General features: G+C 43.2%; 1 protein-coding gene across 3 annotated transcripts in view; it reads right to left on the minus strand.

The window, feature by feature from the left end:
• RPUSD4 (RNA pseudouridine synthase D4) overlaps window positions 1-27,838 on the minus strand; it is a 70,897-nt gene that overhangs the window by 28,864 nt on the left and 14,195 nt on the right. For all 3 annotated transcript variants that reach the window (XM_030209025.1, XM_030209024.1, XM_030209026.1), the window contains exons 2-3: window positions 7,980-8,145; window positions 4,070-4,271 (exon numbers count right to left, since the gene is read on the minus strand). In XM_030209025.1, coding sequence (XP_030064885.1) covers window positions 4,070-4,271; window positions 7,980-8,145 — 368 coding nt within the window. The remainder of the gene's footprint in view (window positions 1-4,069; window positions 4,272-7,979; window positions 8,146-27,838) is intronic.

Here is a 27,838-nt window from a genome sequence, read left to right on the forward strand (position 1 = left end):
AAAGATTCCTTTATGTTGAATATTTTTCCCTTGTGAATGACTGTGGGGTCCTGTGAAATGTTTTGGCATAGCTTGCAGCTGGATATGTTACAGGGAAATGTGCCCTTTTCTTTTTCAGTCTGTGTTGGGAGTTTACTTCTGATTAGCTTGTGTATTAAGTTTGGTGGCTGTCGGAAGGCCAGCACTGGTGGGGATAGGAATATCTCTTTCAGTAATTCATCTTCCTGGAGTAGGGGCTGTAGGTCTCTTATGATTTTCCTCAGTTTCTCCAGCTCTGGGTTGTTCGTCACTACAAGGGGAATTTCTGTCTGTGGCTTTTTTTTCTTTGTACTGTAGCAGATTTTCCCTGGGTGTTTTGAGGGAGGAGGCAATATTCTTGGAGATTATTTTGGGGTTGTAGTCTGTTTGAAGGATGCAGTCAGGGTTTCAAGGTGTCTGTCTCTATCCCCTGGGTCCGAGCAGATACGGTGGTATCTTGTGGCTTGGCTGTAAATAATGGATCTTTTTGTATGTGAAGGGTGGAAGCTGGAATTGTGGAGGTAGCTGCATCTGTCTGTGGGTTTCTTGTATATAGATGTTTGTATACAGCCATCACTGATTGAGAGACTGTGGTGTCCAAAAAATTGACTTTTCTGGGGATTAGTCAATTTAGAATCTGATTGTTGGATGGTATGTATTGAAGGAATAGTGAAATTGTTTCAGAGTTTCTTCCCCCTCCGTCCAAATCATAAAAATGTCATCGATGTATCGGTAGTATTTTAGAGGTTTGGTCTGGTATGTATTCAGAAATGTCTCTTCCAGCTCAGCCATAAAAAGGCTGGCACATTGGGGTGCTGTCCTGGTGCCCATCGCAGTGCCCATTATTTGTAGATAGATACCACCAGGGTGCTGTCCTGGTGCGATGGCTGAAGATGCTGTTTCCTTATTATCACCTCAGACAATTGGGTGAGGGTTGAAGGGGGGTGATTCTGATCCTGACAGACACTAAGGGGTAGGAGCTAAAGGCGTAGTGGATGGACAGTGGAGGGGAGGGGGGTTATTTCAGTTCAAAACTGAGTCAGGGGCGAATCTCTTATGTTTTGGTTTTTCTGTATAGTGTGTTTTATATATAGACTAAGCAACTATTTGCAAACGAAATTCTTTTGTACTGCCTGCACAGTGATATAGTTACCTTCTGTGTATGTCAGTGTTTTCCTTCTGATTTAATAAAGATATTTAAAAAAAACAAAAGGTATTTATGGCTCTCAATCAGAATACTTACAAAACTTTACATACAATTACAAAAAACCACGAAAGCCCTCAGATCCTCACTAGACATTAGGATTTCCCCATCTAAACACATTAGACATTTGGCTTTCACCATCTAACCACAAAACCTGCAGACTGAAAAAAAACTTCAAACACTAATCTGGTGGGAAAAGAGGATGAATTATAGAACTCCCTGACCCCAGAGATCAGACTTACAAAAGACTACCTATTAAAATCTTGGCTGTTCTAGAAATACTATGGAACACAAACCACCCAAAATTGCTAGATCTTTTATAACCATGCCATACACCTTCTGCACCTACTATCAATATTGTTTTTGCTTCTTATATCCACTTGTTGACTCTCGATTCTGCTACTCTCTATGTAACAATAACTCTGTAAGCCACATTGAGTCTGCAAAGAGGTGGAAAAATGTGGGATACAAATGCAATAAATAAATAAATAAATACAGATAGTGCTAACCTGACTAACTTATCTGGAACACTGTCAAAAACAGACTCTCTGTTCTGTTTAGAAGCAACAGACCATTAGTTTATTCTAGTCGAAAACCTGTTTAAACCCTAACGGCATGTTTACCAAATTGTTGTTCCTTTCAATTTGTTCTAATGTAACAAATACTCTGTTCACATGATTTTACATTCTGTTCCTGTTTCAAAAATGTATTCCACATGGCTTTGTATGTAATCCCCCTAGAGCTTTACGATTAAGCAGACTATAAATGCCAAAATTAAATTACTGTCTTACATAGACAATATTTTACTTCTGGTGCCTACAACACAGAATATACAACACACTATGGACAGGTTGTCTCTTTGTATTACAACAATTCAGAATTGGGCTTCTACTAACCTGTTGAAATTAAATCCTAATAAAACTAAGATCTTGTGGTTTTCCTATCCTGAAGCAGCAGTAACCCAACACGGGCTTACCACTTGCTAAATAAGTATTGCTGGGCTACCCGGCGGTAGTTCCCACCCCCAGTACTCCGTCATAGCTGTCGTGTGTACCCGATGGTAATCGGGCCGTGCCACATGGTGCCCAGTTACTACCGGGTTAGCGCACGAGCCCTTACCGTCACCTCAATGGGTGGTGGTAAGGGCTCCCCTCCCCAAAATGGCCACACAGCAAGTGCTTCACTTTTATATTAATTCAAATGCAGGGGATAAATCACAAATAAACTGGAGTAAATATTGCCTCACACTTATAAACAACTATACTCCAGTGCACCAACACAAACAATACGAAAATGTATTTTTAATGGAATATAAAAAACATTTAAATAATATCACTCTAAAAACTTACTCATACCATTCATTCATTCCACACAAACCACTTAAACCACATGATCCAATACTATTGATGTTAATCAAAAAACAAAAAGATCTCAACAAATGAGTCCAATGTTAACTGCCCTAAAACATTTAGCTTGTCAATTAAGGAAAAACTTAATCTCCATTGATGAATCCATATCGGAGGGTATCCAAAGTCTATTAAAGTCATCCAAACAATTTCTTTATCCAAATCATTGGGTATTTCACTTAAACACTGTGTAAAGCAGTTGGACTCAGTTATTTCTCCCAAGTACAAACCAGCATAAGATCTTAAAGTCACTGGGTTTGGAAACCTTATGACATGGTGTAGATACGGAGGGTGATCTCTGGTCTCTGGCACTGTTAAAGAGGAAAGGTTAAAGAGGTTAGGGCTCTTCAGCTTGGAAAAGAGACGAATGAGGGGAGATATGATTGAGGTCTACAAAATCCTGAGTGGTGTAGAATGAGTAGAAGTAAATCGATTTTTTTACTCATTCCAAAAGTACAAAGACTAGGGGACACTCAAGGAAGTTACATGGAAATACTTTTAAAACAAAAAGGAGGAAATATGTTTTCACTCAACGAATAGTTAAGCTCTGGAACTCTTTGCCGGAGGATGTGGTAACAGTGGTTTAAAAAAAGGTTTGGACAAATTCCCAGAGGAAAAGTCCATAGTCTGCTATTGAAACAGACATGGGGAAGCAACTACTTGCCCTGGAATTTGTAGTATGGAATGTTGCATCGATTTGGGTTTCTGCCAGATACTAGTGACCTTGCTTGGCCACTGTTTGCAAAACAAGATACTGGGCTAGATGGACCATTGGTCTGACCCAGTATGGCTACTTATGTTCTTATATTTAAATTAAGACAATACTAATTAGGTCTTGTTTTAAGCAGTCTGCTTATACTCTTCTTGTTCAAAGGTTAATTCTATCGCACTTAGATTATTACAACATACTCTATTTGAATTTACCTTTCAAGTTACTAAGTACATTGCAACCGATTCAGAACACTGCCATTAGGTTGATTTTTAAACTTAAGAAATATGATAATGAGAACTAGGTTGCACTGGCTTCCAGTGCAACAGAGAATACTTAAATCAGTCCCCCCCCTCCCGTTTACTAAGCTGCATGGCAATGCTGACACAGCTCATTCAAAGTGAATGGGCTGTGTCAGCATTAGCATAGCTTAGTAAATGGGGTGGGGGGAGTTGCCTGTTTTATCAGGCTGAAGAGCTTAGGGTTATTCAGCTTGGAGAAAAGACATCTGAGGGGAGATATGACAAGGTCTATAAAATCCCAAGTGGAATGGGATAGGTAAATCTTGTGCTCATCCCTGAAACTCCAGGATTAGTCACATTAAGCAGTGTGACATCACAGTGAATAGTGAATTTGGGTCAATTGGGATGCAGAAGGGCATCTCACCCCCTGCTTATGACCAGGCAGATAAATCCACCATGACAGTGACAAGTACTGATAAGCAGCTCATACCAGTATTTCTTCAGCACCTGACGGGTCCGAAATAGGTGCTGGAGATATTGAGCCATCTTCTCATTCTTTGCTAGCACCATAACACCTGTAGTCTCTTTGTCTAGTCGGTGGCAAATATGCAATGGCTCCGCCTTTAAACCAAACAAGATCTTCGCCAGAACTGGCAGCACATCATTGATGCTGTTTTTTACACCAGGGCCACCTAAACAAAAAGGACAGTGCAAGCAATAAGGCATCAAGGGCTATGGAACAAGAGAGGGTGAAGGACTGTCAATGCAGTACATGGATGAACCTTCCAGAAAGACCAACCCTGTGAAATCTCAACCAGTGCTTTTCAAGCTTTTCTTCATAACTGATTAGATTTGTCACATCCTTATGAGTCATTTATGACATCAACTGTGAGGGGGGGTGTTCAGCATTCTGTGACCGATGGCTTATTACTGCTTACAAATAACAGAAATAAATAAATAAAAACCTACTTGCTAGTGTAAAAGAAAACCAAATTGTGTGCAACTGTGTGTGTGTGTATAATCTGGTAGACAACAGCAACATTATAAAAAAAAAAAAAAAAGCATCAGGGTAAAAAAAATAATTCTAAATCTAGATTCTAGTATCCCTTTGCAGATACAGAGAAATACATTTTTATAAAATCCTACTCTGAGTAAAGGCCTTGGCTGTAGTTCAGACATGCGAACCAGCCCTGCAATGCAATTTTGCTCTGTCCTGGCCCTTTTCTTTCTCTTATGTTCTCTTCTGAATCCCTCCAATGCCTATTCCCCTTCTCTCTCGATCCTTTATTCACTCTGTCCCTCTCCTATTACCTCTTCTTCAGTCTTCCATTACCTCTGCTCATTCTCTCAGGTCTCCATCAACTCCAACAACAGCTTTAGGACAGTGAAAGAGCTGAGTCATCCCTGTCCTCATGGCTGCCTCTCCTACTCTTGAACTCATGGTTCATGCTTCACATTTTACAGTATAATCTTAGTAGGGGCAGCCTTTGTGCTTCTTTTCATCTAAAGTTCTGGGTAGTGTTCCTAACCCAGTCCTCATTTGTAGCACTAGGTACAGTGTGTTCCTAACCCAGTCCTCATCTGTAGCAGTGAAGCAGATCTGAGAGACTAGGAAGCAAGAATGACTGCCACCAACTCCTTTCCTTCAGGGTATCTTGGGGCTTTCCCCGAGATACTCTGAAGGAAAGGAGTTGGTGGCAGGAGTGGAGATATTTGGGTAGAACTGGTCTAAACCACTGCATACAGCACCTTCTGTTTAAAAAGGCTGGTACTAAAGAAGCTCTAGCTAAGATTCTATAAAGCCAGAATTTCTGCACTGTTTTCTGTCACAGTTCTTGTTGAGAAAATCTGAGACTGAAGGGGCTGATGTTCCTACACTAATCCCTACGGCTGCTGGGAAAAAAGAAAAGAGATGAAGCTGTGAAGTATTAATGCAGGATGGAAAAATCCTGACTATTTTCAGTAAAATTCAGACATCTGGGGCCTAACTTAAAAAGTACATATTTTCTTCTCTGGCTAAAAGTTTTTCAAACTGCTCTAACGTGTTTTCTTCTGCATAGTTTTATCAGTTCGCGAGAAGCACTACAAAGCACAACAAGATGAGAACATCTCTGCTTTCCCACTAAAGCCTGGACACCTGTTGTAAACAAGTTTTTTGGGGGTTTTTTACACATCTTTCTATGTCTCTGATTGGCTCCAGGAACCACCAACTCCTTCATCTTTACTGTATGCTTCGTCTTTTCAGGACATTTTGTGTGGGACACTGTTTAGGGCATCTGTGCAAAATATCTTCAGGGACATTCTGCTAGGCTAGGGCTTTGCTTAGAACTCTTGTTTGTGTGCAGATGCTAGTGTTGAGACCTATCGAAAGCCTCATAACTTTTGAGCTAGTGTCTAATCTGTTCTTGCCCTAGTATTCTCTAGGGCAGGGGCAGAAGGTGATCCCTGCTGTCTCTGTGTTTATCTGCTTGATGTGGTTAAATTTTAATTGTGCTGATTATCAGCCGACAATTAACAGCTGTGCCAGATCAAGGTTGATGCCTGATTTTCACCTGCTGCAAATAAAGAGCTAAGTATATAATTGCCTATTTGGGGTGTCTGGTGTGAGTTTGTTTGCTCCTTGCAAAAGAGTCATGCAAAGAACTGTGAACGGGGCCCCCCGTCTAAATCATTTGCGGTTATGGTGTACTGCAAATATCCCACTCCAACATTTTTTGAAGTGCCTCCTGCTGTATGAATCCTTGGTTTACTTAAAGAAGGATTAACCATTTGATGACCCCTAGGAAAACAAGTGCCTTGCCCTACCTACCCCTTCATAATATAAATACATTTTAAAATTCACATAAAAGGGGACATGTATATCTCCAAATGCAGAGGAAAGCTGGCAGAAAAGGAAAACGAAGGCAATAAGTGCTATTTGCCCACTCAAGGACAATGCACAGAGGGTGAGTGGCAGACAGACCTCCATGTTCTTCCACCCCTCCCCTCTTTACTACTATAAATCACTTCTATAGCGCTACCAGTTGTACGCAGCGCTTTACAATTGAACATGAGCTTACAATCTAAATCAGGACAAACAGACAGGATCAATAAGGATAAGGGAAGGACAGACAGAAGGACACAGGGATAAGATAAAAGTGACAAGTCAGGAGTCGAAAGCAGCATCAAACAGGTAGGCCTTTAGCCCGGATTATAAGGCAGCCAGGGATGGAGCTAGACGTAATGGCTCAGGAAGCTTATTCCAGTCATAAGGTGCAGCGACATAGAAGGAGTTAGCGATGGAGGAGAAGGGTGCAACTAGTAGAGATCTGCCCAGTGAACGGAGTTCTAGGGAAGGAGTGTAGGGAGAGATGAGGGTGGAGAGGTACTGAGGGGCTGCAGAGTGAATGCACTTATAAGGTCAATAAGAGGAGCTTGAATTGTATATGAAAACGGATAGGGAGCCAGTGAAGCGATTTCAGGAGAGGGCTGATGTGGGCATAACGACTTTGGCAAAATATTAGTCGTGCGGCAGAGTTTTGAACAGATTGAAGAGGAGAGAGATGGCTGAGCGGAAGACCTGCGAGAAGCAAGTTGCAGTAGTCTAAGCGAGAGGTGATGAGAGTGTGGATGAGGGTTCTGATAGCGTGTTAAGAAAGGAAAGGGCGAATTCTGGCGATCTTATAAAGGAAGAAACGACAGGTTTTAGCAATCTGTTGAATATGGGCAGAGAAGGAGCGGGAGGAGTCGAAGATGACCCCAAGGTTGCGAGCAGATGAGACAGGAAGAATGAGCGTGTTGTCGACAGAAATAGAGAATGGGGGAATGGGAGAGGTTGGTTTAGGAGGGAAGATAAGGAGTTCAGTTTTGGACATATTGAGTTTCAGGTGGCAGTGAAACATCCATGCAGCAATGTCAGAGAGGCAGGAAGATACCTTGGATTGGATTTCTGCCGAGATTACTGGTGTGGAGAGGTAGATCTGAGAGTCATCAGCGTAAAAGTGATACTGAAAGCCATGTGATGAGATCAAAGCACCAAGGGAGGAGGTATAGATGGAGAAAAGGAGAGGTCCTAGAACAGATCCTTGAGGTACACCCACTGACAGTGGGATAGAGGAAGAGGAGGAACCACCAGAGTATAAGTACGCTGTGAGAGATAAGAAGAGAACCAGGAAAGAGCAGAATTCCGAAATCCAAGTGAGGACAGCGTGTCAAGGAGTAGGCTGTGATCAACACTAATTTAGCAGGGCAAAAATCTGCCTTGGAAGCTATTGTAACTGAACATCTGAGAGGGCCCCTCAAACACTTGGGCCCTAGGCACATGTCTAGTTTGCCTATGTCATAATCATACCCTGGGATTACATCATTCATCAGGTTCAGAGCCTAGCAGTTGAGAAGCAATGTAAAGGCTTCCTTCTCACCATGCACAGGAACACCATAAGGTTTATCCACCACAACGATGTCTTCATCCTGGTACACAATACTTCGAGCCAGTGCCTTCGCTAACACATTTGGATGAACATGCTGTAACTGTTGAGTGAGCTGTACTAGCTTCCTCACTTGCTGCTTCAAAGGGGTTTCGTGGATCTGCCAGAAATAAAACACAAGAAAAAAAAAATCAAATCCTAACAGAGGCTATAATACATTAACCCTAACCCGTAAGCCTAGGATTTTCTTATTGATAACTATTTTCAGTCAAACATATTTGAATTTGAATGTGTTGCAAGCTGTGAAGACTTAAATAAATATACGCTTAGTGGCTTTAGAGCTGAAAGGTTAAAGTTCAAATCCAGAGACTTTCAATTAGAAATATAGAATGTGCCACCACAAAGTGCACTAATATGTACCTACCACACAGGCCTATTTCCAAAACTAGAGAGGTGTGGTAGCCATGTTAGTCCACTTTTAAAGGTATATATACCGTCATCTACCAACAGTTGCTTATTTACGATCAGACGAAGAAGGGCAACCTTCAAAAGTTAATCAAGAAATGTATTAAGTCCAATAAAAAAGGTATCATCTTATTTTCTTTTCCATATTTATTTTGTTTTATTTCTATCGATTACCAAAACTAGAGGTAAAGTCCTGACTTTTTACAGATTCTTTGCTAAGAAATAGGAGTCCGATTACAAAGGTGTGCAAAAAACCCTCGCTTCAAAGCTCTGATCCAAACTCACCTTGGAAACATAACACATTTCAATCTAACTACCATCCCTTATCAGAAGCCATTTAGTTTGGACTCTTCACCGCAGGAGTTATCCCGGGAAAATGTTGCTCATGCTACTTTAATTTACTTTTTTATCTGACAGAGATCATGTGTTGAGGCTATATTTTAAATAGCGTCATTTCATAATGTTAGAATAATGGTCCTTCCACATGTATCTAGGGTCACTCAAAGACAGAAGCGGTACCTTTTGAGGCACAATGAATTGCAAACTGGAGCATCATTTCTGCTGAAGTTTCTTGTAAGTGTATTGTTTAGTATTTAAAAATAAAACCAAAAACAGATTTGAGATCCTTGATTCATCCCAACTTTCTTTGAGTGATAAAAAGGTATTGTTTCTCCTTGGTGAGACTTGTACTAGTTTGTCAGATTGCTATTGGCTACATCCTCCTGTTTAAAAAAATATCTTTTGATTTCTTCTATTATGTAATATTTATTTACATAGGGGGTCTTTTACTAAGGCGTGCTAGCATTTTTAGCATGTGCTAATATTTAGGGCACGCTAAACGTTAGCAACATCCATATACTCCTATCGGCATTGCTAACATTTAGCACGTGCTAAAAACGCTAGTGTGCCTTAATAAAACAGGCCTTTAGGGACCTTTTTACTAAACTGTATTAAGGACTAACACGTGCATGGGAAAGCGTTTTGCAATATTTTTGCCTTTTGCATGTGTTAATAGAACAGTATTTGGGGGAAGGAGGGGACATGTCAGGGGTGGAGAATGGGTATGGAAGCATTCTTAGTGCATCGACATTAGCACATGCTAACTGAATAACCTTCATTTAACATGAGAGTCCTTAAGTGCATCCTCAACAGGAGATGGTAAGTGCTCCTTCATTAAATTTTTTTTTCAGTGGCCATGTGCTAATGCGCACAGTACAAAAGGAGTAGAGGCTTGCTACAGACTGAACTCGGGAGACGATGTTGATGAAAATACCTTTATTGATTATTCAAGGGACCAGACACGGTCCGTGTTTCAACGCACAAAATGTGTCTGCCTCAGGGGTCCAAAGGATGTTCACAGAGTACACACGTTAAGCAGAATTATAACCAAAGGTGAACTATATGAAATTCAAACCAAGTTCCTCCACATACTAACTTGATGAAGAAAAAACCAACAACATAACGGCAGGAAAATCCTGCTAATGCGAACATGCATGGCCAGAAAAATATCTAATTGAAAAAGACCATATTTATGACCATGCTAGAATGGGCTTTGAGCATGGAAAAGTCCCAAGTTAGGATGTGCTAAGCCCATTCACTAGCACAGCTTAGTAAAAAGAGTCCTTAATTTTGTTATTCTCCCTTAGTTTGATGTTTGTGCCCCTTCCAGTGGGCTATGGGTAGAAATGTATATATTAGTTTGTTTTTCTTTATCTTTATGAATCATGACCTTTTCTGGATATTTCTCTGTTTCTTTGTACATATAAATGCTTGTATTTTTCTTTTTCAAAAAAACATTTTTTGTACAATTTTTGAAAAAGAAAAATACAAGCTTATAGAACTAAATTCTAACCTGAAAAGATTTGATGCCCTTTATATTTACTAATAGTGTACATCCTATATAATAATTCTCACCTCCAACAGGATGTGCCTGGGACCGACCCTGCCTGCCGGAAGTGGTCTGCTAAGCAGGCACGCACTGACCTCAGTGACAGACAATTTGGCAAAGCAAAACAATCTGAGTGCTGGCAATTAGGACACAGCGTTGATAGGAGAGTTTTAAAAGAGTGAAGGAACCGAAAGTGTTAAATGGGGGGAGGGGGAGAGTTGACTGAAAGACATGAACATTTGGGAAAGGAAAACAATCTGAATGCTGGCCATTAGGACACAGGGTAGATAGGAGAGTTTTAAAAGACTGAAGGAAACGAAAGTGTTAAACTGGAGAAGGAGGGGGGAAGTTGTGAATGACTGAAACACATGCAAATTTGGGACAGGAAAACAATCTCAATGCTGGCCATTAGCACACAGGGTACATAGGAGAGTTTTAAAAGACTGAAGGAACCAAAAGTGTTCGGGGGGGGGGGGGGGGGGGGGGGGGGCAAGTTCTGAATGAATGAAAGAAATGAAAATTTACGAGAGGAACACAATCTGAATGCCGGGCATTTGTACACAGGGTAGATAGGACGCTTTTTTAAAAAAATGAAGGACGTGAAAGTATTACATCTTGGGGGAGGGGTGAGGAGGAAAGTGGTGGGGTATCCGGATACTGGGCGTTAGGGCCACGGGGGTACATAGACTTTTGAAAGCCTTAAGGAACCCAAAGTGTGGGAAGGAGGAGGAAAAGGAGGGGAGTGAACGGGGTGAGAGGCATTAGGAACAGGGGAGGGGGCCCTGTCACACACTCTCATTCTCACAAACACACTGCCACACAGACAGTCTCACTCTGTCACACACCCGCACATTCACTCTGGCTCTCTCTCTCAAACATACACACTCCCAGGAAAACCTTGCTAGCGCCCGTTTCATTCGTTCCAGAAACGGGCCTTTTTTTACTAGTACTAAATAATGGTTAAAAACAAAACAAAAAAAAGCTTGCTGCAAAATGTTTTGCACTGTTCTGAAGGGGATTTTGAACCAGGCATCCCAGGATGTCAAGCTACTCCTCCACTCCACAATACGTTTTGCCCTGCTCCAGAGATAGGGCTAAACATTTTGCAGTACAAAATGTACTAAAGGAGTAGCTTAGTGGCTAGAGCATTAGGCTTGACATCCAGGGGCATTAAGTTCTAACCCCACTGTTGCTCCTTATGATCTTGGGCATGTCACTTAACCCTCTATTGTCTCAGGTACAAAATTAGGGGTTGAGCTACTGCTGAAAAAGGTGTGAGCAAAATCAAAATAAACATTTTGCACCCCGAGGCAGTGCTACATGTTTTGCAAGCACTATGGACTCAATTATTATTATTTGTTACATTTGTACCCCACATTTTCCCACCTATTTGCAGGCTCAATGTGGCTTACATGGTACCGGAGAGGTGTTGATAGACTCTGGAGTAAAACAACTACAAATAATGCTTAAGTTATGGTAGGAAGGTTCATGTGGTAGGAACCACATAAAGGAACATGTGGTGGGACCACAAAGAGGAAAACAAGAACAGATGAGATTGTTTGGTGATCAGTACGAACTGTGGTGTTGTAGTGTCACGGAGTTCAGTCATTTATGTTGGGTCGGGGGGGGGGGGGTAAGCCTCTTGAAACAGGTGGGTTTTTAGTTTTTTCCTGAATTGGAGGTGGTCGTACGTGGTTTTCAGGGTTTTTGGTAGTGTGTTCCATAGTTGTGTGCTGATATAGGAAAAACTGGATGCGTAAGTTGATTTGTATTTTAGTCCTTTGCAGCTTGGGTAGTTGAGGTTTAGGTAATGTCGTGCTGATGCGGATGTGTTTCTGGTTGGTAGGTCGATCAAGGTCGCCATGTATCCCGGTGCTTTGCCATAAAATGATCTTGTGAACCATAGTGCAGATTTTGAAGGCAATGAGTTCTTTGATTGGGAGCCAGTAGGGTTCATTTTCAAAGCACTGAGACTTACAAAGTTCCATAGGCTACTATGGAACTTTCTAAGCGTAAGTGCTTTGAAAATACGCTTCAATGTAGTTTTCTGTGAAGAGGTGTTGCGTTTTCAAATCGTGTTTTTCTGAAGATGAGTCTTGCCGCCGTGTTTTGAGCGGTCTGAAATGGTACCCAAATTTAGGTGCCAGTAAAAACGTGCACTAAGTGCTATACTATAAATGACACTCAGAGTTTGGCACCATTTATAAAATAAGAGTTTGGCGCCGAGATCCTTGCCCAATTTTGGGTGCGAGGATTTACACCAAATAAAACCTGGCGTGAATTCTCGCACCTAAATTAGCTGCTGATCTCCCTTTCTTTATAAAACCGTGCAAATTCCAGGAATGCTCCTGATCTACCCATGCCCCTCCCATAGCCACGGATCCTGGTGCCTAAAGATGAACATGTAATTTTATATTGTCAATTAGCGTTGATAATTATTAGAATCCATTTCTCGGTGATAACTGGCTTATCAATTAAATTAAGCACACAATTTTGAGCATAGGAGTTAGGGTAGCGCTAGACATTTTCCCCTGCAGGTACTGAATAAATACCAGGATATAGCGGGAACCTCCTGTACGCTATGTATAGGGCATGATGGTGTGAGCTCTTGTGGGCCATTTTCAGCTTCATGGGCACCCTTGGGTACACTCATTTTTGGACATTTTACATTACCACATTTTGAGGCATCACTGTTGATGTGCTATACGTTTTTTAATGCCTTTATGACTACTTGGTCAGGGAGCTGAGATATGTTGATTTACATTAAGCTTCTACGTTTAGTCCTGGGTTTGTAAAATATATCACAATTCTAGACATTTTTGCCTAAAAGGTCTATATTATGACATCCCATGACTTTTTAAAACTGGTGCTGAACATGCAAACTGTAAAGATGGAGGATAGTCGAATACAAATAGCACAGTAATTAGTTTAATCTTCTTGACACCAGTATAACGACTTTAAAATGCTGCTTGAAAATTTGATACATTTTAAATGTTTATGTTTATAAGCCTGCATGTCCACTCTACTAAGTGGACAAAAATACGTGACTGTATTTCATACTTACGCAATCCATCAAAAAAATTTTCATTTATCCCTTTTCCAGCTCACAGCTAGTTTGTTTTTACTTTAAAATATAAACTTAAAAAACTCAAACAATGGACTACTTTCCTGACAATCAGTAATAACATCCAGAGTCCAGCCTAGAGTGTGAAGCAAAGCAACCAGGTTTATTTGTCCTCAAGGAAATATTTTGACATGTTTCTTATGGTATTTTTTCTATGATAAAGGAAAATGTAGGACAGAAATCATGTGTACATGAGATGTATATATATAATACGTATACACAGATAGCGATTGTGCAGAATGAAACTGATGAAAAAAACATGGTTGGAGTCTTAGTGTGGCATTACTGTTCACAAAATTCCAATTTGTGCTAGCTCAACCAATTGTGTTTCTATTGCTTGTGAGGCAAGTGGGATCCCAGCTTGTACCCTTTGGGTGATTTTTGATTCCTCTCTTCCTCTGCACATATCCAACAGGCTACTAAAACCTGTTTCTTTCTCTGTAACATCACCAAAATTCGTCCCTTCCTTTCCGAGCACCTTACCAAAGCCCTTATCCATACTCTCTTATCACCTCATGCTTAGATTACTGCAACTTGCTTCTCATAGGTCTTCCACTAAACCATCTCTCTCCCCTTCCATCAGTTCAATATTCTGCTGCTAAATTCTTCCACCAGTTATGCTACACCCGAATAATCCTTTTATTCAACTCACTTCATTGGCTCTCTACCCATTTCTGTATACAGTTCAAACTCCTCTTACTGACAAGTATATTTATTCTACAGCTCCTCAGTAAGTATTTCTCCCTACACCCTTCCCCAGAAACTCTGTTCATTTGGTAAGTGACTTATCTGTAGGCTTCTCTTCCACTACCAACTCCAGTTTCTGCGCCGTAAGCCTGAACAGATAACCCGAGTTGGTACATCTTGCTCTTTCTCTGGCCCTATTCAAATCTAAGCTACAAGCCCATCTTTTTGAGGCTGCTTTTAACTGTTAACCCCCTATTCACCAGTTCAATACCCATGCTTGCTTTAATCATTCCCAAAATAACTCCTTAATTCCTTATTTGTCCTGCTTGTCTGTCTTGAACAGAATTTTATCTGGTTTAAGGCAGAGTACATACATTAATATTCAATAAAAACAAAATACACTGACAAAATATAATAGCATTAAAATAATAGCAATTACTCAGAGATTGTTGCAAAACCACAAAGTGCACCTAAAAGGCCAAAGTCAGTCTTCGTGTGCTTTCTAAATTGTAAAACTGAAGTCATATTATAAGCTCTATTGAGCAGGGATGGTATATTACGTGTTTTGTGTACAGTGTTGCATATGTTTAGTAGCACTATAGAAATAAGTAATAGTAGTCTGTAGGATTTGTGCCATTATAGAGTATTCAGAATGTTTTAGAAATAAGGAAGGCCTTGGAAAAGGGAGAGGCAGACAGCAACAAAACCAGTATGATACATTTACTTAAATGAAATGATAAACAGCAAAACCAAAGGAAAGAAAAAAAAAATGAAGAGTCACCCCTCCGAAGGGACACAACCTTGTAAGTGGTGGAGGGGCTTCCGTGTTTCAATGCCTCAGAGGGCTATGCTGTAGGGTTACCCATATCAGACAGGCCTCTGAGGAGAAACCAGACAAAGAGTGTCCCAACCTGGAGGATCCAAGATGGCGTTGAGGGAGGACGTACGCTAGTTGAGTTCCCGTTTTACACCAGAATGCCTGAAGAAGGCGCGCTCCCCAGAGAATGGGGAAGAGAAAAGGCAAAGCCATGGTGTTGTCCTCCTCGAACATGGCTGGGGTTCCCACCACTTCTCAGTCTATTTTGGAAAGATTCGGGGTCATGGCGTCGGGGATATCGGTTCCTGCTTTGGGGAACAGCAAGGCTTTATTGCCGAGTCTCAGTGGAGAGGGAGTGACTTTGAGTCCCCCTGTTGGCATGACCCCTCCAAGACCCAGAAACAGTATTGCTTCGCTATGGAGGTCAATAATGGAAACGCCCGAAGTGGGTTAGGATTTTCACGTGACCCGAGGAGGTCCTGGCGCAGCATCGACTCGGATAATAAACCAACTGGGGGATTGGAGAGTGAGCTCTTCCCCCCGAAGATATCTGGAGCGGTTTCTGTGGAGAAATTGGACTTTGTGAAGCCAATAATGTCATAATGGATGTACTATAGGAACTGCAGCAGAATGTGAATAACTCTCTTCTTCAGATGTTTAAAAATTTTCACTATGTGAGTTAAAGAATTTATATTAATACCTATCTAACAAAGTGGAAGTCCAAGATATAAAAATAGAGACTTTGATTACGGAAATGGCTTCTCTATGAAAATCAGACAATTTGGTAATGAAGAATAGTTATCTTTCTTGTAAAAATTGGAATTTCTGGAGAACCAATTAAGGGAAAAAAATTTGAGAATGATAAATTTACCTATAATATCCTATATATCAGCTACCGAATTCTTGAAGAAATATTTCTCTGATACTTTGCTAATACCTTCTGATAGCCACCTATTGGTGACTAAAATTATATTTCCTTTATAAATCTTCTTTATCAGAGAAAAGAGATGTAAGTTTAACCGACATTTTGGAAAATTCAGAAGTTATAGATAGAGTTATATTATTAGTGACTTTTGTCTTTGATTTAGATAGGAACAATGTTTTGAAATTGTATTTCCGATACATGGTTGATAGTTTTTTGGGTTCAAAGATGCATATATTTCCTGACACATCAAGGGAATCGCAGACTGAGAGGTGTGAAGTCTTGGCTTTTAAGCCAGGAATAATTGCCCTAGGTGGGACCTTCCTAGCGCGATTCCCTTGTAAGTGTTTTATTTCCTTATTACTTATTTGTTTGAACCTAAGAAATTATAAGAGTTTGTGGAAACAGATGAAGAATGCTCTGCAGCAACTTCCTTCAGTTACCACTGTACCGGCTGCAATAACCGATTAACCTTCCTCCCTCAGAAAATGTGAAGTGTAAGATTAACCATTTTGAGCTTTTCTTATTTTCTTTAAGATTGTTTTCCTGATCTTGGATCTTCCAATTGTGGACAATTATATAAATATATATTGTTGAGAAAAAATGTTTTCCTTTTTATATTAATTTCTGTATTTCCTTACATTTATACGATAAATGTGAATGTAATTAAGTAAAATAAATAAATAAATAAAATAAAAATGAAGAGTCATCAGCCTTGACAGTGCCACCAAAATTTAGAAATTAACTGCGCCTTCCATTTCCTTCCCACCCCTCCTGGTCAATACAACAAAATGACACCAGCATTGGGTCAGTCAGTACAGGAGCAACTAAAAAAGGACATGAGAGAGGAAAGTGATCACACCAATACAAAAATAAAATGCCTAAAAGGTAAGGGGAAAAAAAGCATTTTAATTTTGTTTAAAGTACAAGCTTTGAAAGGGAAAATTAGGTTCTTACCTTGGTAATTTTCTTTCCTTTAGTCATAGCAGATGAAGCCATTACATATGGGTTATGTCCATCAACCAGCAGGGGAGATAGAGAGCACTCAAACTTTCACAGTGCCCTCTTGGCCAGCTAGCTCCACTGCCTCTTCAGTATTTGAAGCTTCCAAAGCAGTATGGCAAACCGCAATGGGAATCACAAGAGTTTTCCTCACAGCGAACGATGGCCCATCACAAGGGCATGAACTCAAAGGAGGGAATGCACATCCTCCTGGAGGGAATAAACTCATCCTCCTTATTGTATAAGTGGAGGGGAACACACGCGCCTCCTGGAGGGAATCACACATCCTCCCAACACACTGGAGGGAATGAACTCATCCTCCTATTTATAGAACTGGAGGGGAACACACGCGCCTCCTGGAGAAAATCAACACATTCTCCAAAAAAAACATGCTGGAGGGAATGAACACATCCTCCTAAATTTAAACTGAACATGAATCCTGAAGATTGTTTTCCAACTTTCTCCCAAGGAAGGAACTTCAGGAAATTAGAACAGAACCTGAAAACAGATTCACAGCATACAGACAATCATACAGGGAGGGCTCATGGCTTCATCTGCTATGACTAAAGGAAAGAAAATTACCAAGGTAAGAACCTAATTTTCCCTTCCTTGTCATCAAGCAGATGAAGCCATTACGTATGGGATGTAACAAAGCAATCCCTAGATAGGGTGGGAACAAGCCACACCACGCGCTAGCACTTGTGCACCAAAACGCGCATCCCTCCTGGCAGCCACATCCAGCCTGTAATGTCGGGCAAAGGAGAGCTTAGAAGCCCATGTTGCTGCACTGCATATCTCTTGAAGAGAGAGTGCGCCAGTTTCAGCCCAAGAGGAAGAAATCGCTCTAGTAGAATGTGCCTTAAAGGCTACAGGCGGAACCCTGCCGGCCAGCAGATAAGCTGAAAAGATAGTTTCTTTGAGCCAGCGGGCAATAGTGGCTTTAGACGCTGGAGACCCTCTGCGAGAACCGGATAGCAAAACAAACAGATGATCAGAAGTCCTGAAAGAGTTAGTAACTCGCAGATACTGCAGCAGAGTCCTGCGCACATCCAAAAGGTGCAGCTGCCCAAAAGATTCTGGAAACTCTTCCTCTGAAAAAGAGGGCAAGAAAATAGGCTGGTTTAAGTGAAAGGCTGAAACCACCTTAGGCATAAAGGAAGGCATGGTCCGAACCGTGACTCCGGACTCTGAAAATTGCAGAAATGGGTCTCTACAGGACAGCGCCTGGAGCTCTAACACCCGTCTCGCCGAGGTAATGGCCACCAGAAAAACGGCCTTCAGTGTCAAGTCTTTCTCCGATGCTCGCTGAAGCGGCTCAAAAGGAGATGCCTGCAGGGTTTTCAAAACTAGCCCCAGGTTCCAAGCTGGACAGGGTGCTCGCACTGGAGGTCGGAGCCGAAGCACCCCTCTAAGAAACCATGCCACATCTGGGTGAGCAGCCAAAGACACGCCTTCCACCTTACCACGAAGGGAGGCCAACGCTGCCACCTGCACCCGCAGGGAATTATAGGCCAAGCCTTTTTGTACACCTTCCTGCAAAAAGTCCAGAATCGGCGAGACAGGAGCCCGCATTGGAACAATGGCTCTGGAAGCACACCAAGACTCAAACAGGCACCAAATCCTGGCATAAGCCACGGAAGTGGACCGCTTGCGGGCTTGCAGGAGAGTGGAAATAACTTTATTGGAATAACCTTTATCCCTCAATTGCGCCCTCTCAATAGCCATGCCTTAAGACCAAAGCGGCCGGCGTCCTCCATGGCTACCGGTCCCTGAGTCAACAGGTTCGGAACCAGAGGTAACGGCAGAGGAGCCTCCAGGAGCATCTGTCGGAGGTCTGCATGCCAAGGTCTCCTTGGCCAATCCGGGGCGATAAGGACCACTTCTCCTGGGTGCAGCCGAATCCACAAGAGCAGGCGCCCTATCAAGGGCCATGGGGGAAACACATAAAGTAGACCCGGAGGCCAGGGTTGAGCCAAGGCATCCAACCCCGCCGAGCGAGGATCTCTCCATCTGCTGAAGAAGCACGGGACTTTGGTATTGGCACTTGTCGCCATTAGATCCATCACGGGCTTGCCCCATTTGGCACAGATCTGCAGGAATACTTCGGCTGCCAGATTCCATTCTGCTGGATCGATCTGATGCCTGCTCAGATAATCGGCCTGCACATTGCTCTGACCTGCAATATGAGCTGCCGACAGACACTGAAGATGCAGCTTGGCCCAGTGGCAAATCAGTTCGGCCTGCGCGGCTAGTGCTCTGCACCTTGTTCCGCCTTGTCGATTTATATAGGCCACCGTTGTCGTGTTGTCCGACATCACTCTGACAGCCAATCCTTCCAGGGTCACTTGAAAGGCCAGAAGCGCCTGAAACACTGCTTTCAACTCTAGGCGGTTGATGGACCACTCCGACTCCTCGGGTGTCCATAGACCCTGGGCATGCTTCCCCTTGCAGTGTGCGCCCCAGCCCTTCAGGCTGGCATCTGTTACCACTAGGCACCAAATGGGGAGCGTCAGCGGCATTCCTCGCCGCAGCATGCTGTCCGAGAGCCACCACTCCATGCTGAGACGGGCCACAGGGAGCCAAGTAAGTCTGCATTGGTAATCCTGAGAAATAAGAGACCATCTCCGGAGTAGGGAATACTGTAGAGGTCTCAGGTGCGCTCTCGCCCAGGGTACCACTTCCATCGTGGCTGTCATCGATCCCAGCAGCTGGACAATGTCCCAAGCTCGCGGGCGGGGCATCCTCAGGAGCAGACGGACCTGATTCTGAAGCTTGCACCGCCTTAGCTCGGGTAGGAACACATAGCCCGAGACTGTGTCAAACCTGGCCCCCAAAAACTCTAGAGATTGTGAAGGGGACAGGTGACTTTTGGCCATATTGACGACCCAGCCTAGAGATTGCAGTACTGAGACCACTCTGGCTGTAGCTTGTAAGCTCTCTGTTGCAGAGTCTGCTCTGATGAGCCAGTCGTCTAGGTACGGGGAACCCTGATACCTTCTCGCCTGAGAAAAGCAGCTACTACCACCATTACCTTCGAAAAGGTTCGGGGAGCTGTGGCGAGGCCAAAAGGCAAGGCCCTGAACTGGAAATGTTTTCCCAACACCGCAAACCTCAGAAACTTCTGGTGCGGGGGCCAAATCGGTATGTGCAAGTAAGCTTCTTTCAGGTCTAGAGACGTGAGAAACTCTCCTGGCTGAACCGCCGCAATGACGGAGCGCAGGGATTCCATGTGGAAATGCCGCACCCTCAGGGACTTGTTCACTTCTTTTAAGTCCAGAATAGGGCGAAAGGACCCACCTTTTCGCGGCACCACAAAGTAGATGGAGTATCGGCCGCAGCCTTGCTCGGCGGGAGGCACCGGGGTCACTGCCCCTAACTGAATCAGACCTTGTAAAGTCTCCTCCACCGCCGCCCGTTTGACGGCAGAACCGCATCGGGACTCCACAAACATGTCTCTTACTGGGGCGTTGAATTCTATTCTGTATCCATCTCTGATCAGGTCCAGAACCCACTGATCTGAGGAAATCTTGGCCCACTCCTCGACAAAGAGGGAAAGCCGTCCTCCGATGACAGGCATCGAGGAGAGGGCCGGCGCACCATCATTGAGAGGGTCGCCCCTGAACTCCTGGTCTTGAGCCACCGGCTGCGGAACGCTTGTCCGAGCGAAAGGAGTTCCTCTGCTGACCACGGGCACGTGAAGTGAACCCAGCAGAACGCCCCGGGCGGTACCTTCTAGCTTCACGGAAGCGAGGTCTGTACGAGGAGTGGACCGCCTGGCCCTTAGAGGAAGGCCTCTGCCTATCTTCGGGCAAGCGCTGGGGTTTTGGATCACCCAGGCCTTTCACAATTTTCTCTAACTCCTCACCAAATAGGAGAAGTCCTTGAAAAGGAAACTTCACCAACCTTTGCTTAGAGGCCATGTCCGATGCCCAGTGTCGTAGCCACAGACGACGGCGAGCCGCCACTGCTACTGCCATTTGTTTAGCCGAAGCTCTGACAAGGTCATAAAGGGCATCAGCCAGAAAGGACAAGGCCACCTCCATCCGCGGAGCCACATCCAAGAAGGGCTCCGCTCCATCTCTGGGCTGAGCCACTGCCTGTTGCAGCCAAGCTAGGCAGGCTCTCACAGCATAACAGCTGCATGCAGACGCCCGAACAGTGAGACCTGAATTTCAAAGGACCGTTTCAACGCTGTTTCCAGCCTACGGTCTTGAAAGTCCTTCAGGGCAACACCTCCTTCAACAGGGAGGGTAGTTCTCTTTGTCACCGCAGTGACTAGGGCATCCACTGTAGGCATTTGAAAATGAGCCATATGTCCCTAACGCAGAGGGTATAACTGCCCCATAGCCCTGGAAACTCTCAAAGGTCCCTCGGGGTCAGCCCACTGAGCCGAAACAAGCTCTAGGATGGAGTCATGCAAAGGGAAGGCCCGAGCAGCTTTCTTGGTACTAGCCATCCTGGGATTACCCGAGGAGGCCATGCCACTGTCAGGATCTTCAATCGAGAGGGCCTGCAGGGTATCTGAAATAAGCGCTGGCAGCTCATCACGGTGGAAAATCCTCACCGCGGAGGGATCATCCAGATCCTGTGGTAAATCCGCACCTGACTCTGGTTCCTCAGACCAAGAACGTCTGTCAGAGTTCTCCGAATCCTCACACCCCGACCACGGGGGGGAAAAAGGTGCACCACAATCTGAAGGGGAATTAACCCTTCTGCGCTTATCTTTAGGCCAAGCATCTGGGAAAAAAGCCTCACTGGGCAGTCCCAGGCCAGAATCCATCGGGGGGGCAATCAGAGGAGCCTCAGGCGACCCTTGAGGAAGGGCTCTTTTCATCATGTATGCTTTATGCAGCTAAAGCACAAAATCCGGGGAGAAAATCTCACCCTGGGCACCCAAATCCTGTCCGGTGCTAGCCACTCCTGAAATAACCTCATCTCGAGGTGCCCCACCCGGCTCAGGTCTCTCCGTGTCCACGGAGGCCGCGCCATGCGGTGTAAGCAAAATGGTGCCCGCTGCCAGCTCAGAGCGGGAAGAAACATCGCTCGCCATGCTCGGGCCGGCTCCTACGCCAATACAGCACGATTTACAGAGCCCTGCTGCTGATTTGCGCTTGCCACAAGTGGAACAGCGCTTTACATTGTCCGCAGCCATCGCCGAAAAACGGCGGTAAAATCCAAAATGGTGGTTTCGCACCAAAATCGCCCCGATCGCGGGCCCACCCCGGAGGAGTTGGAAAACACTCTTACCTCAAAGGATCTAGTGTACAACTACGATCCTGCTGAAAATCAGGTCAAAAACCTCTGTTCCAGCGTCTCTGCATTTAAAAACGCGACGCGACTTTTTTTTTTTTTTTAAGCTGTGAGGAAAGCAGAGGTATTGAAGACTCCGGAGGCTCAGATGAGTGGGAAAGGCAGGGAAAGGGCGAACCTATATGCCTGCATCCACTGTTGGTGGGTAAGGACAGGGAAAGCAAGGCAATATGTCCACATCCACAGAGGTATGGGTAAGGCAGGGAAAGGGCTAACCTATGTGCCTTTAAAGTGAAGCTGCTATAGCCTCCAACACCCCGGTTAACAACTGGCAAGCCAGGAACCACCTCCCGGCAGATTTTTCTGGAGCTCGAACAAGCTGCAGCCACCCTGCTAAGGGAGATAGAGAATACTGAAGAGGCAGTGGAGCTAGCTGGCCAAGAGGGCACTGTGAAAGTTTGAGTGCTCTCTATCTCCCCTGCTGGTTGATGGACATAACCCATACGTAATGGCTTCATCTGCTTGATGACAAGGAAATGTGTATTTCTTATATCTTTGTATTTTTAATCAGTATAAGAGGAAATGCAATTCAGTTTTTGCTTTCTCATAGTAACATAGTAGATGACAGCAGGTAAGACCTGTATGGTCCACCCAGTCTGCCCAACAAGATAAAACTGATTTTGATTTCTCCTTGCCATTTTCAGGGCATAAATTGTAGAAGTCTGTCTGGCACTGTCTTTGTTCTACTTCTGAAGTTGTCATTGAAGCTCCAATCCATCCCATCCAAATCTGTACAACCACGATCAGGGAACAGATCATAGAAGTATGCCCAGTACTTGCTTTGTTTCCCAATTACTGGTGTTGCCATCTAATCACCTCTATGCTTCTTTGACTCCATTTCTTTTAAACAGGATTCCTTTGTGTTTATCCCACACATTTTTTAAAATTCCGTTACCATTTTCATCTCCTACACCTCCTATGGGAGAGTATTCCATGTATCTACCACCCTCTCCCTGAAAAAATACTTCCTGACATTATTCCTGAGTCAGCCCCCCTGCAACCTCAACTCATGTCCTCTAGTTCGGATTGAGCTAGCCGGGTTTTACTTCCATTGCTTTCCATTGAAAGCAATGGAAGTAAAACCCGGCTGGCTCAATCAGTCCTCCTTTTTCTGGAGCCATATGGTAACCCTAGTTCTACCACCTTCCCATCTCTGGAAAAGGGTTGTTTGTAGATTAACATCAAATATTTGAATGTCTGTATCATATTACTCCTGTCTCTTTCTTCCAGGGTATACTCCTTTCCTCCAGAGTTGCATTCAGAGTCTAGCTTCTTAGGGTTTCTATTTATAATATGTAGTCTCTTATTCTGTATTAGGTAAGGGTCTGTGTTTTGTACGTGCAAAAGAGATAAGGGTTTCTGCTAATATGCAGTTCTTTATGGGGATGTACAGCTGTCTGATTTATTCGGTTTTTCTATTAAGTAGTGTATCGTTTCTTTCTTTACAACATCCGTAAAATCTGCCCCTTTCTTTCCGAGCACTCTACCAAAACCCTCATCCACACCCTTGTCACCTCTCGTTTAGACTACTGCAATCTGCTTCTTGCTGGCCTCCCACTTAGTCACCTCTCCCTCTTCAATCGGTTCAAAACTCTGCTGCCCGTCTTGTCTTCCGCCAGGGTCGCTTTACTCATACTACCCCTCTCCTCAAGTCGCTTCACTGGCTCCCTATCCGTTTTCCATTCCTGTTCAAACTTCTTCTACTAACCTATAAATGTACTCACTCTGCAGCTCCCCAGTATCTCTCCACACTCGTCCTTCCCTACACCCCTTCCCGTGCACTCCGCTCCATGGATAAATCCTTCTTATCTGTTCCCTTCTCCACTACTGCCAACTCCAGACTTCGCGCCTTCTGTCTCGCTGCACCCTACGCCTGGAATAAACTTCCTGAGCCCCTACATCTTGCCCCATCCTTGGCCACCTTTAAATCTAGACTGAACGCCCACCTCTTTAACATTGCTTTTGACTCGTAACCACTTGTAACCACTCGCCTGCACCTACCCTCCTCTCCCCCTTCCTGTACACATTAATTGATTTGATTACTTTATTTTTTTGTCTATTAGATTGTAAGCTCTTTGAGCAGGGACTTTCTTCTATGTTTGTACAGCGCTGCGTACGCCTTGTAGCACTATAGAAATCCTAAATAGTAGTAGTATTGCTGTTACAGTGCCTTTCTCAATATTTGTAATGCTGTTTGAGTCCTGGCAGATATCAATTAAGTGCTTGTTACTGACAATTGATTGTTACCACCTAATTAGCCATCACACAGATCTGTGACCTGCCCCCAACTTTGGAACTTTTTAGGAATCCAGGGGAAAGTGTATCAGCCAAGAGATAGTGTTGCCTGAAATGACCATATTAAAAAAAAAAATCAAATTCTGGTGTCAATTGCACAGGGAACCATCCTAGCTCTATTTTGAACTCATTTTTAGTGAAATTTCTATTTACAGAACTAGAAGTACAGGTTTTATATTGAGATTCTGTCCCATCTTGCACAGACTTCACTCACATATAGATGAATCAGTTCAAATATGCTATCAAATTTTAATAATATCTTTATTGGGCATCTGAAACTGGTCAGGGGTTTTAAGTTGCACAGAAGGCCCTTGTAAATTTTTCTTGTAGTATCTTTCTATAGCTTTTATAATAATGGGCCTTAATGGTTATGCTCCTAAATTAGGAGAATAATGACAGAAAATCACTCAGATAGTAATTTTTCTCTGGAATCGTTTGCCAGAAGTATTTCTGTAACTAAGGTGACCCTAAGGTCCCAGTCATGAGGTCCCCAAAGAAGAAATGATGCCAATATTGACATTTATTATAGATAATAATAAACATTAGCAAAATTCACCCTTTCCTCTCTGATCACACCACCTGAACTCTCATCCACTCTCTCATTACCTCTCGCCTTGACTACTGCAACCTACTCCTCACTGGCCTCCCACTTAGCCATCTATCCCCACTTCAGTCCGTTCAGAAATCTGCTGCACGGCTTATCTTCCGCCTGGACCGATATACTCATATCACCCCTCTCCTCAAGTCACTGCACTGGCTTCCGATTAGGTTCCGTATACAGTTCAAGCTTCTCCTACTAACCTACAAATGTACTCAATCTGCAGCCCCTCCCTACCTCTCTACCCTCATCTGCCCCTACGTTCCTACCCGTACCCTCCGCTCTCAAGACAAATCCCTCCTTTCAGTACCTTTCTCCACCACCGCCAATTCCAGGCTCCGCCCTTTCTGCCTCGCCTCACCCCATGCTTGGAATAAACTCCTGGACCCCATTTATACCCACGACCCGCCTCCTAGCATTCTGACTTCTTTCAATAACTTAACCACATAAATTGCACTACTGGTCTGTTTAAGTTTGCCTTTCCCAGATGGAGGAGACGACTGCTAGCAAAGAAGAGCTACCCGATAATGTATCTGATCTGAAGGCTATGTTGCAGCAAAGAATCGCTAAATTAAAAAAGACAGATGCACAGACCCCAACATTACCTGGTGTGAGAAACAAGACATTACAGATGCATCAATTGGTCCATGAGCAAAAGAGATAGGCTCTCCACTTGCTGGAGTTACACAAAGCTTTGGCCTCTACCCTTCCTTCTGAATCATCTAGCTCGTAAGTCCTGCTGGCCTCCTGCAGCTGAGGGCTCAACCCTTGGTGAATGGTAGTCATCGTAGGTGAAGATTCCATATCTATTGGCGATAGATTGCGATGCATTGCCCTCCATACATCAATAGTTGAACATTTACCATCATCTCTAAATTCTAATTGTTTTTTTTAATCTTCTCTTTTGTTCCATATACTTTACCATTGTTATTTGATCATGCCTTTGTAATAATTACCAATCTGTCTTGCATTTATGTAAATTGGCTTTTCATTATTGAACCCTTCTGGTTTCCCTTTTGCTTTTACACCTAATTAACACTGTTTTCTCCATGTTGACATTGTCTTTCATGTCTATTCAATTCACACTGATTATGCCCACTAAGATATAGCAATGTATCATTCAGGCATACAGTTACTTTGCTTATTCCTTTACCAACCTCTGACTCTTGATGGACTGATTATGATGGTGTATGCCTAGAATAAAGACATGAAAAGATCCCACTTTGTACACCACAAGTACGTCTTCAAAATCTATCCTGGCCCAAATGATGTTAGATCCCCCAAGGTTGTGGCAATGACTACTGGACCACAAGTCTTGGGTCCATGTGAAAGATATACGTGTTTACTCAGCCATAGAACCAGATGTTACCAGTCTAACCATCTCAAGACCGGCCACTTCTTTCAGCAAGCCAGCCTGAAAACCCAGCCCTGTTGGATCTTCCAGAACTCCGTCCAGATTCTTCAACGCTTCCACCGCCCTCGACCATGTTCGATGAAAGAACTTTTGAACTGATACTTAATTTGAGAACTACTGTTGCTGTTTATGGACATTATAGATTCATATTATGTTTTATTTTCAGTTTAGCAGCAATCCTGTCTAGATATTGAAAAGGTTTTATTTTTATTTTCCTATTATTTCCTTTAATTGTTCTAATTGTTTTTCCACGAGTTTCCCCGTTATTTCTGTTTATGTAATTTAAATTGAAGTCGATATTGCTCGGATACAAGGGTAACATCAAACCCTAATACTGGCTAAGATATCATAATGTAGATGTAAACTCTGTTAGTATCAACCTGTTATGCAATTGTTTAACTTTGGTGTAGGCTTACTTAGCTGCATGTCTTTCTGTAGGTTTGACTAAGCTCCAAGAGGGGTAACGGATATATACAATGCTTCCCATACTTCCAGGTCATTATGCATATGTCAAGATCCATGCATGACCTTGGTTAATATAAATTTTCCTAGGATTGACCATTTTTGCTGTATGAGGCAACCTCATACTTGCTATCCACTTATTAGTGCTCATGATTGGATACCAATGATGAGTACTAGTAAGGTCCAGGAATCCCGACCTGTTTAAGGATTCTGAATACCTACAACCTTAAACAGCCTGCAATCAGAGTACTATTTGTTGAGCCCATAACAATGCTTAATCAAAACCATTATTCCTTCCAAGGACCACTGAGACAGATACATTGGATTATCTCCCCATGCACTATGCTACAGATACAATAGAAGCCATAGAAAGACCTGAAAGTGTTTATTAGTATGATCCACCTGAAATTGCTATTACCCGCATACCTATATTTCATGGGATTTTGTAAATGAGCTCATGGATTAGTCCCATTCATAAAAACATTTCTCGTTACAGGTTTGAGTAAGTCTCAACCGAAAACGAAACAAATTGTACCAGTTGATCTTAAGACTCAGATAATTTTATGGCCTCATAGAATACCTTCTGGAATGGATGGTACCAAGGTACGTTAACCCTGGTGTCACCCTATGGGATAGGGTGAAGAGGGGAATGTTAATATATGGCCTAGCTTTAAGGCTACCACTGGAATAGTGATGGCCAAAGCTATGCAGCCTAGAACAACTGAAAAAAATACTGACTAGGCCAAACAGCAAGCAAGTGAATTAATATTTGAGAATCTGAAAAAAAGCAGGTCTGAACAATGAGTCCTGATACAAACTGGTACAACTTTTAATTTAAATCAGCACCTGTAATGAAAGAATGATGGATC

The sequence above is a fragment of the Microcaecilia unicolor genome, chromosome 7, assembly GCF_901765095.1.
Source record: "Microcaecilia unicolor chromosome 7, aMicUni1.1, whole genome shotgun sequence".
Lineage (NCBI taxonomy): Eukaryota > Metazoa > Chordata > Amphibia > Gymnophiona > Siphonopidae > Microcaecilia > Microcaecilia unicolor.